The 17840-nt window shown below is 51.5% G+C and overlaps 1 protein-coding gene across 3 annotated transcripts in view; it reads left to right on the top strand.

Annotated features, from left to right (window-relative positions):
• The window catches only part of AIFM3 (apoptosis inducing factor mitochondria associated 3), a 48204-nt gene that overhangs the window by 22203 nt on the left and 8161 nt on the right, over positions 1-17840 (top strand). For 2 of the 3 annotated variants that reach the window (XM_049805331.1, XM_049805333.1), the window contains exons 4-15: positions 1961-2070; positions 4149-4258; positions 5634-5678; positions 6551-6647; positions 8801-8913; positions 11429-11515; positions 12054-12145; positions 14152-14282; positions 15416-15531; positions 15867-15938; positions 16245-16308; positions 17212-17288. In XM_049805331.1, coding sequence (XP_049661288.1) covers positions 1961-2070; positions 4149-4258; positions 5634-5678; positions 6551-6647; positions 8801-8913; positions 11429-11515; positions 12054-12145; positions 14152-14282; positions 15416-15531; positions 15867-15938; positions 16245-16308; positions 17212-17288 — 1114 coding nt within the window. The remainder of the gene's footprint in view (positions 1-1960; positions 2071-4148; positions 4259-5633; positions 5679-6550; positions 6648-8800; positions 8914-11428; positions 11516-12053; positions 12146-14151; positions 14283-15415; positions 15532-15866; positions 15939-16244; positions 16309-17211; positions 17289-17840) is intronic. The other variant, XM_049805334.1, reaches the window with a different exon arrangement.

Below are 17840 nucleotides of genomic sequence, written 5' to 3' on the forward strand. Positions count from 1 at the left end.
TGTTTTCACCCAAGGTGGCAAGGAAATTGAGCATTTGCCCTTACTCTAGTGGGACAGTTGATGCAGGTGGAGCAGGCACCTGCACAAAGACTTGCCCAGGGTGGGTTTGAAGGTGTTACAGGAGTGCTGGTGTTCTAAGCCCCAGTCTCATCTCCATGGCTGTGAAACAGAGAGCGGGACAAGTGTCTCTGTAGCCTGGGTGCAAGTCATGGGATAGAGTTGGGGTGTTACCCAAAGAGGAGTGAGCATGCGAAGTGAGACCTGTTCTTCTGACACCCTGGGACCTATCGTGCATGAACAGCATTCAGGGATCACACATGGCCAGTAACTTTCTTGAGCACATGGGAGCGTGCTGCATGCACAGTGGTATATTGGGTACACCAAATGCAATGTGCCAGGCTTGCTGTAGAGATGGTCCGCTTGGTGCAATGGGAACAACCAGGATTTCCAGATAAACATCAAGTTATGCGGGCACAGGCTTTCTGGCTGGAAGAGGGGAAGTTTCCAGGGAACAGCAGCTCTGCACTCCGCGCCCAGCTCCCTGCAAAACGAGGGCTCACTCATGGTCTCTCCACTTTCCTCCATGGTTAGCTGGAAGACTCTGCTGGAGGGAAGTAGCTGCTAATAATTGCATTGGCAAGAGGTTCAGTGCCTCACACAGGGCCATGGATTGCACAGCGGGTATCAGGGCTGTTGGCTGGAAAGGGAGCACCTGAGTGGTGAGAAGAGAAAAGGAGGTGAGTCTGGGACATGTTGGGATGAAGTTCTGGTGGAGACACAGTGAGAGAGCAGAGAGTAAAGATCTGCTCAGTGCAGAGCATCAGTCTCACTCAATGATGCTTGGGCAGCCTGCACTGCCCCTATGGCTGGAAAGCCACAGAAATCCCCTTGGCAAAGATCTGGGCAGGTGGAGGAATGGGGGTCTCAGCCCTGGACCCTCCTGCATCCCAATCTCCAGACTCTGCAGAGAGGAGCAATGGCAGCCTCCTGGAGATGATGAATGGTTGAAAGACTTGTATTTCAGTGGGTAGTGCAACTGCCCAGTATAATGCAACTGCCTAAATGCAGCCCAGTTCTGTATGTGGTGTGCAGGGCTTGAAAACTCTTGCAAATAAAAGCACATGTTGCAGCTGCGTTGCAAAACCTGTGCCCAGCCAGCCTGCAGCAAGCAGAGCAATGGCTTGAGGGTTAAGTTGGCTCCTGTGCAAATGTGGGGCTGAGTGCCAGCAGCACCAGGGAGGCAAAAGCCCTCCGTGATGCCGAGCTGGGGCCAGCAGCCCAGAGCAGGCGGGCAGGTCGCTGTGTGAGCTTTTCTCTGCAAAAACAGCTGAGGGAAACAACAAGGAGGTCACACGTATGTGTCTGCTGTCCTGAGGGTTTTATCAGGAAAAGGTGACCCATGTTGTTGACCCTGGGATGTGGCCAGGACCAGAGCACGAGCAGGCAGGTGCAGGCAGGCAGACCCCAAGGCCGGAGTACGCAAAGGGTCAGAATCGCCTCTCCTGGTTTTCAGGTCTCAGAAATGTTGTGTTTGCTTTGAGGGAGCACAAGCCTGGCAGGGACCTGCTGAGCCACCGGGCCCAGGAGGGGAGGTGATGTCGCAGTAAAACCAGTTTGCTTTCTTGCTCCCACTACCTGCTGGACTTGGGCAGAGACCACCAGCCACTTCTGAGCAGCTGGGGAGTTGCTTTGGGCCACCTCTTGGCACAGTGATGGATGAAGAAGCTGCCACTCAATGGCCCAGCTTGGTTGTGCCCCAGGCTGCGAACAGTGGACCCACCTCCAAAGCTGGCTCGGTGACAGGAGTTACCCACACCTGTAAGTCACTTGGAGCCGGTGGTGAGCAGGTTGAAGGAGCAGGGGAGCCTGGCGGGACCAGGGCTGGGGTGCAGGGTGAGGCGGTGGCATCTGCTGCTAGGCAGATGCTCTGCCATGTGTTTTCCATGCTCCTCCTCCCCAGGATGCGGGAAGTGGACCTGGGCTGCGGGAAGGCTCTGCTCATCAAGGAGAGTGGCGAGTTCCACGCCGTGGGACACAAATGTCCCCACTATGGGGCTCCACTGGTCAAAGGTCAGTCTGCCTCACATCCTAGGAGACTAACCAAGGGCATCAAAATGTTGGCAAAAGACAGCCCGGTATTCATCCGGCTGTGCTGTCGGGCATGGGGCAGTGCCATGCCGCACACTCAGCATCATCTTGGTATCTTCTTGTTGGGGGAAGGCATGGGCAGAAAGCTGGGGGTGCACAAACCTCCTGGGAGCACTTTGCTGCAGGTCTGGTTTGCTGGTGACCCTAGCTTGCCACTGCTGGTCACAGGGGCTGGGTCTTCTGTGGGTGACTTTGAAGAACAGGACGGCATGGGCATCATTAAATTCGGCTTCTGCTTTGTTCTTCAGCTGGAGCTGAACCTCCCTTGCATGGTATGAAACAGCTGCAACTCACTGTCCTCTCGCCAAGCCCAGTTTTATGGGGCTTTTCATATTGTTCTGTTTATCAGTTTCCAGCCACTGAGGAGTTAAAAAAACCAAGTCTTAAAGGAGAAAAAAAATAAAAATCACCTTATGATTTTTCAGGCCACTCAGTCCTAAAAGAAACCACAAACCCACAGCTCCCTGTAAATCAAAAATCCTGCTTGTGGGGGAAGGAGGAAGCTCTTTGGGCTGATGGGATCCTTTCAGTAGCAAAAAGAAACGTTGCTGGTGTTATTGATTGAAGTGGGATGAGGTACAGTGGTATCCCATCTCAGCACTTAAAAATATGCATCTTGGCATTTTCTCAGCATGGGCTTCAGGCAGGTCCCTACCCAGAGTCTGAGTAATAGCAGCAGGCAGTGCTGGTCCCGCTGCGTGCTGGAGAAGTGCGTCACCCGAACTGGGGGTGGGGGGCACTTTGCTGGAGGTGGGATCCTAGGGAAGACAGCAGAACATCCCGCTGAGTGCCCTCTGGGCATTGCTGGTCCAGCAGCAGGGCTGGGTGCTGGCAGCCGAGCTCTCAGCCCCTCTCCTGGGGCTAGCAGCTCGCTGAGCGGGGCAGAAGGGCCCCACGCTGCTCTGATGGCTGATGGAGGTGAGAGCTCGCCTGCCTTTCAGAGACCTGCGGGCACATCCCTGAGACTGGCCGCTTGCACAGGGATCTCGCTGGGGAATAGAGGATTTGCTGCAGAAGTAAATGCAGGGGCTGCCCCTGCGTTCCCGCGTGTGGCGGGTGACGAGACGTGGCACTGCTGTGCCTTGGCAAGCGAAGGCGCAAGCTCAGGACCGGTCCGGCATGGCCAAATTGTGGCCGTTTGCTCTGCCCCGACCTTGTGAGCCAGCTATTTCAGGTAGTGAAAGCTGAAGTCCTAGGGAGTAGCATCCTCTGAGCAAACATTTGAAAGGAGTGAGCTCATGGCTTTGGGCATGCCCTGTGCTTTCCTGGCGGTGTGCAGACTCCTTGCTGTGTCAGGATCTGTTCTGAAACATGTTGGCTCTAAATAAGTGATGCTCTGCTTGAGGTGCTGCTTGTTCTGGGTGCTGCGGGGGCTTGTGGAGGTGACTACAAGATCCTGGAGACTGCAGCCCCAGGCCCTGCCAGAGAGCGAAATTATATTCCAGGCAAAGCAGACAGCTCTGGAGCTGTGCTCAGAGGTGCTGGAAGCGTGCTATCAGCGAGGGCATTTTAGATGGGATCCCTCATACGGGATCCCAGTTGGTAATGGTATTCACCCTCTATCCCAAACGACTGGACCAGTCCCACGTGCAAGTTAAGAGAACTCCACATCAAGTAGCCAAGATGCTCTTGACCAACCACAACAGCTGCCATGTGTCCTGTAGGAGAGGTGGCACCTCTGGGTAAAGGAGTGTCATGGGGACATGCTCGCAGAGTCTGAACTTCGAAGCTGCTCTGCATGGAGCAGCACAGCCTTGGCAGCTGCAGGAGGCCCTGGGCAGCAGCCTTCAGCCTTTCAGGAGGTCAGCTGCGCTCCACAGTGGCGTTCACGTTGTGGAGAAGCCAAGGACCCCACCGTCACCAGGACAGCAGGAGGGACACCTGGCCTCTGCCATCCCTGCCCTGACCGGGTCATGGCAGCTCAATCTTGGTGACCAGCAGGCAGGGATGGGAGGCAGCTGCAGGGCAGCACCAACTCTGCTCTGCCATGTTTTCTTCAGGAGTTTTGTCCAAAGGAAGAGTCCGCTGTCCCTGGCACGGAGCTTGCTTCAACATCGGCACAGGCGACATAGAAGACTTTCCTGGCTTGGACAGCTTACCCAGGTTCCAGGTGAGACCTTCATTCTTGCAGCAGCATAGGAAATCACAGAATCACAGGACGGTTTGGGTTGGAAGGGACCTTTAAAGATTACCTAGTCCAACACCCCTCCCATGGGCAGGGACATCTTTCACCAGATCAGGTTGCTCAGAGCCCTGTCCAACCTGACCTTGAACACTTCCAGGGATGGGGGATCTGCCACATCTCTGGGCAGCCTGTGCCAGTGTCTCACCACCCTCACTGTAAAACATTTTTTGCTTAATTCCAGTCTACATCTGCCCTCTTTTAGTGTAAAACCATTACCCCTTGTCCTACTGCTACAGGCCCTACTAAAAAGTCTGTCCCCATCTTTCATATAAGCCCCCTTGAAAGGCTGCAGTAAGGTCTCCCTGGAGCCTTCTCTTCTCCAGGCTAAACAACCCCAACTCTCTCAGCCTTTCCTCATGGAGAGGTGCTCCTCCCTCTGACCATTTTTGTGGCGCGCCTCTGGACCTGCTCCACCAGGACCATGTCTTTCATTTGCTGAGGACTCCAAAGCTGGATGCAGTATGCCAAGTGGGGTCTCACCAGAGCAGAGTAGAGGGGCCGAATCCCTTCCCTTGACCTGCCAGCCATGCTGCTTTTGCTGTGGCCCAGGATACGGTTGGCTTTCTGGGCTGCAATGGCACGTTGTCAGCTCATGTCCAGCTTCCCATCCACCAAGTCCTCCACAGGGCTGCTCTCAGTCCCTTCAAACCCCAGCCTGTACTGATACCGGGGATTGCCCCAACCTGGGCGCAGGACCGTGCCCTTGGCCTTGTTGAACTTCATGAGGTTCACATAGGTCCACTTCTGCAGCCTGTCCAGGTCCCTTTGAATGGAATCCCTTCCCTCTAGAGTATTAACTGCACCACTCAGCTTGGTGTCATCTGCAAAATGGCTGTTTGCATTGGGAGAAGCATGCTCTTTGAAGGCATGGAGCAAACTTTTTCCAAGCACATGCTGGGGTGGCCAGTGGAGAGCAGCACCTTATCCAGCTCTCCTCCCTCCCTGCAGCTCCCCTTGCATCCACCCATGGGCATCAGACACCTCCTGGGAACCTGAGGGTGGAGGTGCACAGTCTGGGAGGTCTCTTGAAGCAGGAGTGGGGTGGGACCGAGAAACCAGCTGTAAGCCTGAGATGGAAATTGGGTTTTACACTGACTATTGGTGCATGGTTGATACGAGACATGAAACATCTCACAGCCTCAAGCTGGGGTGAGCCCTGCCATGGCCTGAGATGCTCTCTCAGGAGAGCTGGTGAGATCACTGCTCTGTTCATTAACTTGTTGCACAGAGGGAGTAATTACCCTCTTCATGCCAGAGGCACTCGCTGTCCTGCAAACCACTGCTGTTCTGTCGCCCTCAGGTGAAGATCGAGAAGGATAAGGTGTATATCCGAGCAAGCAAGCAGGTGAGGGGCTACTGGCATCCCAAAATCAAGGCCCATGCTTTTGCTTTTTGCTCGGGGTGGGGTGGGGAGGGGAGGAAATGTTTTTCTTTGGGTTCTCTGGCAGGGGAAACACTGCCTGAACAGAAGGATGCCTGAGCATCCAACATGGGTAAAGCAAAGGTCTGCTTAGCCCAGTCCTGTCTCAAGCAATAGCCCGAAGTTTTCTTTCCATGAAAAGCCTTCTTCTGATGCACATTTGCACATATGGATGTGTGAATCCAGCAGCTCAGAACCAGCCGGACCCTTACAGCACTTTGGTTAGATCCAGAGAGGTCACCTGAATGGCAGCACTTCTACTCCAGCTGATTTGGGTGGGATGTGATGGGGAGGGTTGAGCCTGTTCCCTCTACCAGAAACAGATTTTGGCCTCTGATGGCCAGCAACAGGGGGTCTCTGCAGCAGGGCTGCAGTGGCATAGGTCCTCGGGTGTGCTCTGGTAGGTTGGAGAATTCCATCAGCTTCTTTGGATATCAGAGGTATACAAGCTCTGCTCAGGTGCAGGATAAAGTTCCTGATAGGACTTCTGCATTTCCATCTTGCCTGTTGGTTGCAGAATTGCACAATGACACACCTGGGCTGCTTTTTCTATTTTTTTTTTCCCCGCTGCACATACCTGGATGAACTTGCAGAAGACAATGGATTTATTTTTCTTTTGTACCTTGTAAGGGTGTAGTGCATGGGTTGGGAGTCCTCCTTGGGTACAAGGGTGCAGTTGTTCCATTTCTATCTAAGCTGTTTTATGACAATAGTGTAGTTGTCCCCATTCCTGCCTGGCTACCCAGGTTAAAGCTGAGAAAAGATAATGACTTTTCTTCTTCTTGTTGGTGGCATAGGCTCTTCAGACACAGAGGAGGACAAAGATGATGGCAAAGTGCATCTCCTTGAGCAACTATAACCTGAGCAGTACCAACGTGCTGATCATTGGTGCAGGTATCCTGTGGCATGTACTGGGACTGTCGTGTGTGCCCCCTCCCGGGCGGGTGTGCAGAAAGCAGGTTGTCTGTGTGCCGTGCACCTTCTGTCACCCCTCCTGCCACCTTCTGTGACCCCTCCTACGTCCCTCCCTGTGCAAAGTGTCAGACCAGAGGGTCTTCAGCCTTTTTGTCCTGCACACTAATAGTCCACAGGTGCCCTGTGCCTCTGGTCTGTGCCTTCTATAGTTCCCTGTCACAGTCCTTTGTAGTGGGTGCCCTGAACGCTATTCCCTCTCCACCCTCCCTAGATATATCAGTAACCCCTGATTTCCACAACTGATAAGAGTAAAGTCCTCTCAGGTGTTCCTGTGATATGAATACACTCTTGAAGCCTGCACATCTCAGTCTCATCCCATTGCAGCTGCCTGCAGCTCCAAAGCTCTCACCTCAAGGTGCTTCTCTGAAGATAAATTCTTCCATCTTCCCAGAAAATATCAAATCCCTGCATGAAACAGCAAAACTGCCAAGCTATCTTTTCTTATCTCTTGTCCCTGCTCCATTTGTGTAATGCAATTTTTGCAGAAAGCCTGATGCAGTGAATCCCATCTGCCGAATTTGCCTGTTTCTGGAATGGGTTGGACGCTGGGCTGGACCATGTCATGGTGAAATGGAGGGTGGGAAGAGGACACAAACTGCCTGGTGTTGGACCTGGGGCTGGGAGGGAACGGTTTCTCCTGGCACATGGCTTGTTCTTACTTGATTACAGCCCCCAGGTCACCAGATCCAAGCTGTGGAAATGGGGAGCACACTGTGATCTCCTGCTCCTGCCATCTAAGTTGCAGTTCGCAGCCTGAGCAGAGGGGAAAACCAGCCTGGCTGGCTTTTCCCTTGCTGCTGGGTAACATTTTTCCCCTCCTTGTGCCCCTGCTGTTTGTTGACTGAAAGCCAGGGTGTGACACTGCTGCTCCCTGAGGTCAGCTGGGCTGTCCTGGTGTGTGGCAGGGCTGGACAGTCATCAAAATCCTCAGCAGGGTCACTCCACAGGCAATGTTATCCATTGCTGAAGGAACTTTCTCAGGCTTGACCAGCTAAATTTCCAGGTCTATTAAAGACCAAGGTCTGTTCTGGTGGACAGGAAAGGAGATTTCAAAGCTGGGGTTGTGAGGAAGAAGTGTTGGGAAGAAACTACCCATCCAGCCCTGCGTTGAGGACCAAGATCCAGCCGTGCCCAGCAGAGTGGAGGGCAAGCGACCACAGCCCCTTGCTTACGTGAAGGTCATCCTGGCGTCAGTGCAGTGTCAGTCCCGGCTCAGCACGCTCCAGGCAGCGTGCATGGGATGTCCGCCTATGTGTCTCTTCTTCCACCGTCCCCCACCTCCATCAACAGGAGTGCCTTGTTGACAGATCAAACCATGATACTGTCCAGGTCCATCTTCTTTCACTGCTATTACAGAAACTGTGGCCCTTACAACACTCATCATTGAGCAAGGCTTTCTTGATTGAGAAGAGACTCACAACTTCTCACTTGAGCTCTCAAGTCTCACCAGTGTGGCCAGGGAAGAAGGGATATGCCCATCAGGCTGCCTGGCTGCAGGGGGACAGCATGCCCCAAGGCAGTTTTTTGTTTGATTTAACCTTTTTTCTGTGTTTAAAACCAAGCAAACAAAAAAGCCTCAAAGAAATTGCATGCAAAATCTGCTACAGTGAAGCATGCAACGGACACTTCAGCCATGAAGAAGGGAGGACTCTGCCCTCCGTGTTCGGCTGTAAATTCACCAGGAGCTGAGTGTGCAGAGGGGAAGCTGCAAGACCCTTCCCCAGCTAGGGGTGCACGAGGGTCCGAGTGTCCGCCTGTGGCCCTGAGCTTGTGAGAGGTGTGTAGGAGTTGGCAGCACTCTTCAGGTGTGTTCTTTGTGGGTTTTAGGGACAGACAAGTCCTGCAGAAGATTAATGTCATGCTCCACAGACAGGGTCCCTCCTCCTGCCTGGTGCATCCACCCCGATTGGCTTCCTGTGCAAGTTGTTTGACTTGAAAAGGGCCATGGAGTAAGGCCAGGGCTAGTGGAGATAGTAATTTTGGAGTCAGCCCCGGTGGGGTTTAGGAACAAAGGGTTCAAACCTTCAAATGCCCCATACGCACGGCTGCTGCCAGTCTTCCTTCTCCCTTAGGGGCAGCTGGACTGGTCTGTGCAGAGACCTTGCGCCAGGAGGGTTTCTCGGACAGGATTGTGATGTGCACGATGGACAGACACTTGCCCTACGACAGACCAAAGCTCAGTAAGGTTTGTATCACTTTGGGTATGTCACCTTCCTCCCAGTTTTAAAATTTACCCTAGGCCCTTTCCCTACTGTTATTCATTGCAGCAGCATGTTTCTTCCTTTTTCGTCCTGTGTCTTTTCCCTTGAATTTCTTTTCTGTTGGTTACTGAAATATGAAACACAAAAGAGGAGTCATTCAAACTCTGAACTAAGAGTACTCCAGCACAGAAATAAGGGCATTCTTCATAGGTCTAGCAATAGCTGTCTTGGCCAGCTTGTACCTGGATGGATCTTCTTATTATGTTTCTGGATCAAAGTCTTTAGGGCAATGAAATGGGGCATGTGAAAAAATTGCATTGTCTACCAGGTTTTTTATTAGTGCATGGTTCTTACTGCCCAGTGATTCTCCATGCCATAGTTGTTATGATTATCGGTCATCATCACAACTTGGTGACTTGATTGCAGTGCAAAGATCACTTTTTCTGGCATACATCCCATTTTCCATTCCAATTCATAGAAACAGGATGATCTTCTAATCACATTTTTTATTTCTGATTTCTGAGCTTTACTTGATATCAGACAGCAAATTAGGTTGGACAGCAGCATTTGATCATTTAAGAACAGGTGGCATATGTATTCCCCTTTATGTTAGGGATGCTTGTCTGTGGGGATGGGTACTTTACAATCACAGCGTCTAACTCTGCTTCCAGCCCCAAGGCAAAGTGGTTTTTCAAAGGAAGGCAAATATGCATGTGGCTTTTTGAGAACATTCAAGCCATTTCTGCGCTTGGACAAGACCTGCTTGGGGTGAGGAGCAGCTGGCTGAAACCTGCATCCGAGTCACAGAAGTTGTGCTGGGGAGCTCGGTGAGGCTTGCAGTCCCTGTCCCAGCCAGCCAGTGCTCTTGAAACACTCATCCCCGCTGTGTGAGTCTTAGACTGCCTTTTCCACTCTCTGTTAAATAGTAGGAACACCTTACATGCCAGAGATGTTATGCATGTTTGTTAAACTCTCCACTAAACACCTCTGGCTGTAGTTGCTTTTGCAAGGTGCACAAAGCCCATGGAAGAGACGGCAGAATTTTCGGGAACAGGCTAGGAAAAAAGGAGATTTTTCTTAATTGTATTGTGAGTGGGACTAACCCTGGGAACAGTCATTAGAGTATGAGCATGTAAAGCTGTAAGCAGCAGACTTCTTGCCTCCTGAAACTGCAACTTTGCCCTTCGTCTGCCTTGCTGAATGGCTGTTATCAATCTGTCCTGAGGTCCTGCTGGACTGTTCCTCTTTGTCCCCTTTGGACCATGACCTGCTCCCTGGTGTGCTGCAATGTCCCCATTACCATGGCCAGAGCACTGAGCAGCAAAACCAGTTGTGGTTGTGCACTGCTCCGCATTGCCCTCCCTGCACACCGGTGTGGGGACCACCGCTCCTGAGCCGTGGGGTCAGACATTCCTCTCTGTAAACATTGGGTGTTTAAAGAATTTGCAATAAAACCTGTATGACCCTGCACCTGCCTCAGGTCCTAAGATATGGGTCTCTTCTGAGCACAGTGTTATCTGATGTGACGGTAAGGGAGTGTCCCGCAGGGCTCATCCCAGCCCCTAACCGAACCACCTCCAGGGAGAAGGACCTTGCCCATCCATCCCTGGGGGCAAATGTTGAAGCCCTTGATTCCTGCATCCCCTGTCCCTCTTGGGTCAAGCCCAAATGCCATGCCTGTGTGGCACAGGTAGGTGATGCCGCTGGTCAGTGCTGTGATGTGTTGCAGGGCTTGACCATGGCCTGAGTGTGTGGCCGTGCCCATCCCCACTATGCTGCAGGCAGGGAGGGATGCACTGGAGCATGGAGCAGCCTGCATGTAGGTCACTCGGTGCTCAGCTTGTCCTCAGCCTATGTGTGAGCTTGTGTCCACAGAGCTAGAAGGACAGAAGAACTCGAGCTCAAAATGTGAGCTCAGCCCTGTGTGTGAAGATGATGTAGGTCTCACCCAAGTGACCAGGGAAGGTGGGAAGAGCAAGAAGGTTTATCTTGCAGCTAAAGATGAGCAGATACAGGGCACGTGCCCCTGCTTCAGCTTTTGAGGGAACTTGTGCTGCATAACCTGGGTGCTTTTGAAAGCATTGCCCTTGCTGTGTTAATGCTGATTGTTCTTACTGCTCTTTTAGCTTCCATTTCCCCTGGCAACTGGTTGTTTTCCAAATAATGGGGCTTTTGTTTTGCTCCTATGAACTTGTGTGTGTTATGAGGAGCTGCAGTTAGAGCTGCTTTGCAGATGCTCAGAAACACTTGCTGTGGTCCTGCCGTAGCCGGTCAGTGCCACCCCTGTGCCGAGCAGGCAGAGAGGGAACCAGAGCCCAGCCCGGTGTCTTGTGACGACTTTTACTTGGACAGGCTTTGATTCCAGCCCCTGTAGAGCAGCTCTTAACCCATGCCATAAGGACTGACTTCAGACTGCCACGGACTCGTGCTGGTAACAGGCATTTCTCCACTTGCCTGTACAACCCACAGTGGCTGACAGAAAAATGGCTTTTTTTGCAGTCGATGGATTCCCACCCGGAGCAGATTGCCCTGCGCCCCAAGGAGTTCTTCCGCTCCTACGACATCGAAGTCCTGACCGAAATGCAGGTAAGAAGAGTCCTGCGTGTACCTGCAGGCTGTCTTCTGCAAGTGCTGGTATGCAAAGGCTGTGTTTAGGAAATGTGGCAGCTGTCTCTGTTCTTGGCTTACTAGATGTCATTGCAGAAATGTTGGGTCTCCCCCAGCCCCCCCTATTTTATGCCCCAGAGCACAGGCTGCCTGTGGTTGTTCAAAACCACAGTTAATGAAATTTGTCCTGTGGCAGGAAGGACACCCTGGGCAAACTCTGTGGTGAACATCATTTCTTACCTGCCCTTTTCGAGCATCCTCACGTGGGTCTGGGGTGACTACTTGGCCTCTGATTAGGATAATCAGCAAGCAGTGCAGACAGTGATGGTTTATTTTGTTTATACTGGGAGATCTTCAAGGATTTGTGAAAAGGCAGCTGGGAATATTTAAGGTCTGGGTTGGCTAAGCTGTGGACAGGAACACAGGGGACTAAAACCTAAGAGACAAGTTGGTTGGGCTGGGAGCTCAGTGAACATCTGGGATTTTGTCCCTTAACATTATTTAGGAATGATTTCAGGTTGCGGCTGTGGATATCAAGAACAAGATAGCCGTGTTCAAGGATGGATTTAAGATGGAATACAACAAGCTGCTGATAGCGACTGGAAACACGTAAGCTACGAACAAACATTTTAAAGATCAGGAGAAACTGTTTTATCTGAGAACATGAGGAGCTTGTGCCTGGGGATGAGGGGTCAAATATGGCGGTTGAGTTTGGACACTGAATTTGTTTGCAAGAGTGTTTGCAGAAAAGGCAAGGAACGCCTATTAGATATGTCTGTATATATCTGTATTTATGTATCGATATCTATATCATATGTATCTATATCATGTATATCTGTATCATATATATCTCTATCTCTGTAATGCTGTGCTGTGTACGTCTTCTCAGCCAAAGCTGAAAAGCCTCTGTGCCACCCAAGAGTCACCCAGAAAGCAGGTAACCACCAGACATGGGGGCTGGTGGGACAGCTGTGGGATTTGCTACCTGGGGTGCTTCCTGGTCAGTGTCAAGGTCAAAAGGGTGTTAACAAAAAGTACTCACTGAAGCAGTCGGGGTGCATGGGTTGTTTGATCTTAAAGAAATTGATAGAAAACTGAGATTTGGAAAGGTGGAGGAATTTGCCAGCAGCAACCTAACGCTGTGCTGTTCCCTGGGAGAGACTCGGGAAATTCCCACCGAGTTCATCATCTTATAATATTAAAATTAATGCCTGGGCCCTTGAACATATTTTCTTTAATGAAAGCCTCCAAAATGGAAGTATCCTGAATTTTTTTTTAGACGTCATTTTTGCCACATTGCTCTTCTTTTCACCCCTCAATAATATTCAACCCTGACAATCAGATAATTCATCCATCTTGAATTTCCATCTTTCATTTCCTGACAACCTCTTAACATCTTTCTTGACAATGAAAGCTTAATGCTTCTCAGTTGCAGCCTTCATTAGGTGTTGCTGTTGCCCCAGCCTAAAAGACCCCTTTGTGAGGCGTGCTCCCAGGAGGGAGGTTTTCATGAAACCTGGTCCAGCCATAGGGAAAGGCAGTAGCGATGTGCCTGTCCTGCTCCACACCACTGCTCCTGGGGCGCAGAGCATTGCCTGAGACCAGCATCGTCCCTAGCGCCCTGGAAGTAGTGAGTCTGTTTGTTTTCAATAGAGGATTTGTCAAAATTGGCACTTTAAGATGAAAATGAGGCATCCTAGCTCCCTTCCCTTGTACTGCTAACACCAGGGCACAAAATGAAGAAGAAATGCAGCCCCTGCAAAATTGATCATCCAGGGCAGGGATGCTGTAGAACAGCCAGAGCAGGGACTCCCGTTGCAACCCTGCATGCCACTGATAACAGCAGCAGCCCCACCAGGTGCTGACGGCTGGTGCTGGGGTGTGCAGTGCTGCAGCCAAAATGCCATCCGCACCAGCCACATAATTGCGTTCAAAAGAGGATTAAGCCTTTGGCAATAATTTCAAAATCCTTGTGTACAAGCTCTAGGTACACTGGGTAAATGTTTTTAAGGTACATAAATTATTTAGGATGGTCTGTCCCATTTCCAGATGTGAGTCGGTTATGCAGGGGCCGGATATTTAAAAATATATAGGCTCCAGTAAGTGCATGGGGAGGACACAATTAAACTGCTACAGCATCAGCAGCGTGCCCCTAGGAACAGATAGTGGAACCTACATCTGCAGAGGCTTATGCAACTTTCAATACCTGGCTCCAAAGCATCTGCCGGAGGACTGAGTTTTCTGTGTCCCATTAAGCTTCTGAAAATTTACAACGTGCCAGCAGTTACGCACAAGCTTGCAAAGCAGTACCCGTCCTGTGCTCTGCTGCATTGCCCCAGAAGGGAGCTCACCCCAGCCCCGTGGGTACACCGGTCCACGGATGGGGCTGGGGGCGGCTGCCGAGCAGCCCCTGCTGTGCCGGTGTTTGCCGTGGTGCTCTGGCCATTGTTCACCAGGAGTTGGGTCCTTCTGTGTTACGTCTCCAGCCCAGAGAAAGGTGAAAAAAAGGAAAGGCTGAGATGCTGGCTGAAGCCCAGGAAAAGGGGTCTGCAGTCCTGATTGCCACCATGGCGTCAAGAAAAGCACCTCTATCGTCCTCAATATGTGTTTTTCAGGCCCAAAGCTCTTAGCTGCAAAGGCAAGGAGGTGGAAAACGTTTTCAATATCCGGACGCCCGAAGATGCCAACCGTGTCGTGAAGCTGGCCACAAGCAAGAATGTGGTTATTGTGGGAGCATCCTTCCTGGGTAAGCGGTTGCTCTGCAGGTGTCTGCATCTTCCTCAGATGTCCACATGTTCCTGCAGATGGTCCCAGTCCCTCGCCCAGTTTGTCACTGTCCAGTTAGAGGGGGTTAGTAAACCCCCCCCCCCAAACTGGACCTTGAGGTAGTCCAACCTCCAGCTCCAGGTGGGTGGTAAGGACATCTCCTTGCTGAAGAAATGGATTTTACTGAAGAGGCTGGGTTGTCCAGCTTGCACGGACACAGATATTGCTGTCCCAGTCTGAAAAGCATACAGCAAGTCTAGTACTGGTGCTCAGGTGGTTTCAAATCTGGTGTGTCTAGATTTGGGTTCAGTTGCAGGTGGTCTTGTTGGTAGGTGAAAGCCTGTGGATTTAGTTCTCTTTTACTTTTTAGCAGGGTGGTGAATTTTTAAAATAGGCAGGAAAAATCTTATTGTTTCTTTGATGGTTCTTCTTTTTGCTTGATATGGTTCTAACAAAATTATTGTGGGTCCTGCAAGCCTTAAGCATAAATGGCTATTAGTCAGGGAATTTATTGTAAAATGCTTGGTATTAGTTTTTCTTCTTTTAAAAAAAATAAAAATCTGTTTTAATGGTTCAATTGATCCCATCTACAGAAAAGCATGTGGTGTGTGGGGCCAATTGCAAACTTCAGGTCATCGAAAAGACCACCCCCCCCCACCCCCCCCAGTAGAAATTGTCTTGGTGAAGGTTCCCATGCAATTGTCAGCACCAAAATTCTGTTCTGATCGGAGAAACCAGCTAGTCACAAGGGCTTTTTTCAGCCCACAGCTCATTACCTCTGCCGAGACAGTCCCAGCCGTAAGAGGAAGGTTTGCCTCATCTGAGGTCCATTGCTTCAAGGGCTACGGCTTCCCGGGGCACTCTGGGACTCCAGCATGGCTGGTTCCTCCCTTTGGTCTTTGAAACCTGCATCTAAGAACAAATTGCCATAAATCTCACCTGAAATGGTCTGGCCCCTTGTAGCCGCCAGGTACCCCAGACCTCCCAGCAGAGCATCTCCAACCTCCCCAGCCAGGAACAGGCAGGGCTGCTCCTCTGCTGCGGCCGGCGCTGGGGACGCAGGGCAGTGCCGAGGGGTTCCTGTGGCCGCTCAGACCCACTTCTGTTCTGCAGGGATGGAGGTGGCCGCCTACCTGGCGGAGAGAGCCCACTCGGTGTCCCTGGTAGAGCTGGAGGAAGTCCCCTTCAAGAAGTTTTTTGGGGAGAGGGTTGGCCGCGCTGTGATGAAGGTGACCTCGCTTTCCCATCCGGGGGTGGTTTTGATGACGGAGCGGGTTCTGCTTGTTTCGCTTATTGCACTAATTAATTTGTTATTTGACGTTTATTGATAAAGCTGTGATGGTAGCAGTCTCTAGAAAGAAAGAATGGGCTGCATCTTCCCTCTCTGTAGAGAACCTTCTTCTGGACATGGGTTGGGGACGGAGGTGGTGGCCGACCCCCTTTGCAGCACGGGTCGAGGGGAGCCTGGAGGGTGGGCGGCGCACTGCGGGGGACACAGGGGCACAGGAGCAGGTGGGGTCGGGGTCCTGATGTCCCCTGCTCTGACCCATGTCCCTCCCTCCAGATGTTCGAGAGCAACAGGATGAAGTTCTACATGCAGACAGAGGTGTCGGAGCTGCGGGAGCAGGAGGGCAAGGTAGGGTGTGGGCAAGGGCTCCCTGCCATTCCCTTCATCGTGGGGGTTTTGCCCTCTAATCTTTCCTAGCCCCTGAAATTTATATTCCTGGATTTAGCCCCCAGGAGCAAACGTGCTCCAGCACGGTGTGTGGGGTTTCGTTGCTCTCACCCTCCTCCTGCTGCTGTTGTAAGGAATTATGGTCAATGTGCATGTCAAAAATGAAGTGAGCTGCCCCTTGGCTTGCTGCTGCTACAGGGGTTTTTTTTGTTTGTTTTTTTTTTTTGTCCCCAAAATAACCGTGATGTCCTCCTGTGTCTCATGCAGCTGAAGGAGGTTGTGCTGAAGAGCGGGAAGGTCCTGCGTGCCGACGTGTGTGTCGTCGGTGTTGGTAAGGAGCTGTCGCTGTGGGTGCAGAGCCCAGCAGGCTGGTGGTGCTTTGCTCAGCAGAGGAGAAGCTGGAGGGGACGTGGCAGTGATGTGCCAGCCCCACTCAGCTGCCACACACAGGACTGCATAGCAAAGCTGAAAAAGGCCTTTCTAGAGCCTCCACCCCAAAATGCAACTGAAAATATATCTGGAAAATAGTAACGGTTTCAGTTTTTCCAGAAAAAAACCCCCATTCAAACCAATTTCATCCTCTCAAGTTGGTTATGTTTTTTTTTAAAGCCTCCCCAAACTGATTTTTTTTTTTTTTTTTTTTTTTTTTTAATTGCTGCTGCTGCCACAGAAGAGGTTATTTTTCACTTTTACACTTGGAGGAAGAAAAATCCCTGTTTCACTCTGTAACTTTTCAAAATGTTGCAGACTGGAAGGATCAGAGAACTAGTTTAATTCTGCTTTTGTTGTTCTATTAACTACTCCAATTTGTGAAGGCTAGTGGAAAAAAAAAGATCAAAACAGGAAAATGAAAGCTGAAGATTGTGGGAGAGGCAGAGGCGCCCTCTCTGGAAACCTGAGGGCTCCCTTTTAAATATATTATTTTCAAAACATCTATAAAAGAGAAGTGGATTGAAAATTATCTTTGAGCATTAGAAAAAGGTGGTGGGCAGATGACAGTGGTGCGCTGATGGCTTGGAGAGTCATAGGGACTCTGGGGGTGCAGAGGGTGATGTCGTGGGGGGCTCTGTAGGGTGCCTGGCTCTGCTCCCTGTTCCGGAGCAGCCCGCTGCCGTTCCTTTGGGGCGGATGGGTTGTCTGGGCGAGGGGGGATCTGCTGGCCTCAGGGTCAGCCCCTCGCAGGGCTGCAGGGATGCCCGGCTACCGCACCAGCTGCCTTTGCCTTCTCCCACAGGTGCAGTGCCAGCGACGGGCTTTCTCAAGCAGAGTGGCATCAACATCGACTCCAAAGGCTTCATCGTGGTCAACAAGGTGAGCCTGGGGGGAGGCCCCTGCCAGGGGGGAGAGCAGGAGGAGCTGAGTCCGCTGTCCTCCAAGATGAGCTTCCCCGAGGCTCCAAACTGCTGTGGCAGGGGTGTTTCATCAGCTGAGATGCTGGGAGCATCACGTCGGAGTGCCTGGGAGCCCCCTGCAAGTGAAGGGTTTGCAAATCCCAGCCCTGGATGCTGTGGCTTGGGTCCAGCTCTGAGCTGTCCTGGAACGGTGTGGATATTTTGAGGGGGAAAGAAATCTTTTCAAGGATCTCAGAGTATCTCATCTTTCCTCCTCACCACCAGTGTCCCCGATGGGAGCAGCATTGGTGCTGATAGGTGCTGTGAGCGAGGAGCATGTCGGGGGGGACTGGAGCTCATTGCCACCCACCCCTGCACTTATTGCTCATATATGCAATAAGCCAGGCTCTGTTTGCAAACACCAACAGACCCCAGTCTTCTAAGAGGGGCTCAAGGACACCAGTCTATGTCTCTCTTTACTACATAACCCACTGGCAGAGAGATGCTGTAGGTCCCTGCCTGCATGGTCTGC

This window comes from Accipiter gentilis, chromosome 7 (assembly GCF_929443795.1).
Source record: "Accipiter gentilis chromosome 7, bAccGen1.1, whole genome shotgun sequence".
NCBI lineage: Eukaryota > Metazoa > Chordata > Aves > Accipitriformes > Accipitridae > Astur > Astur gentilis.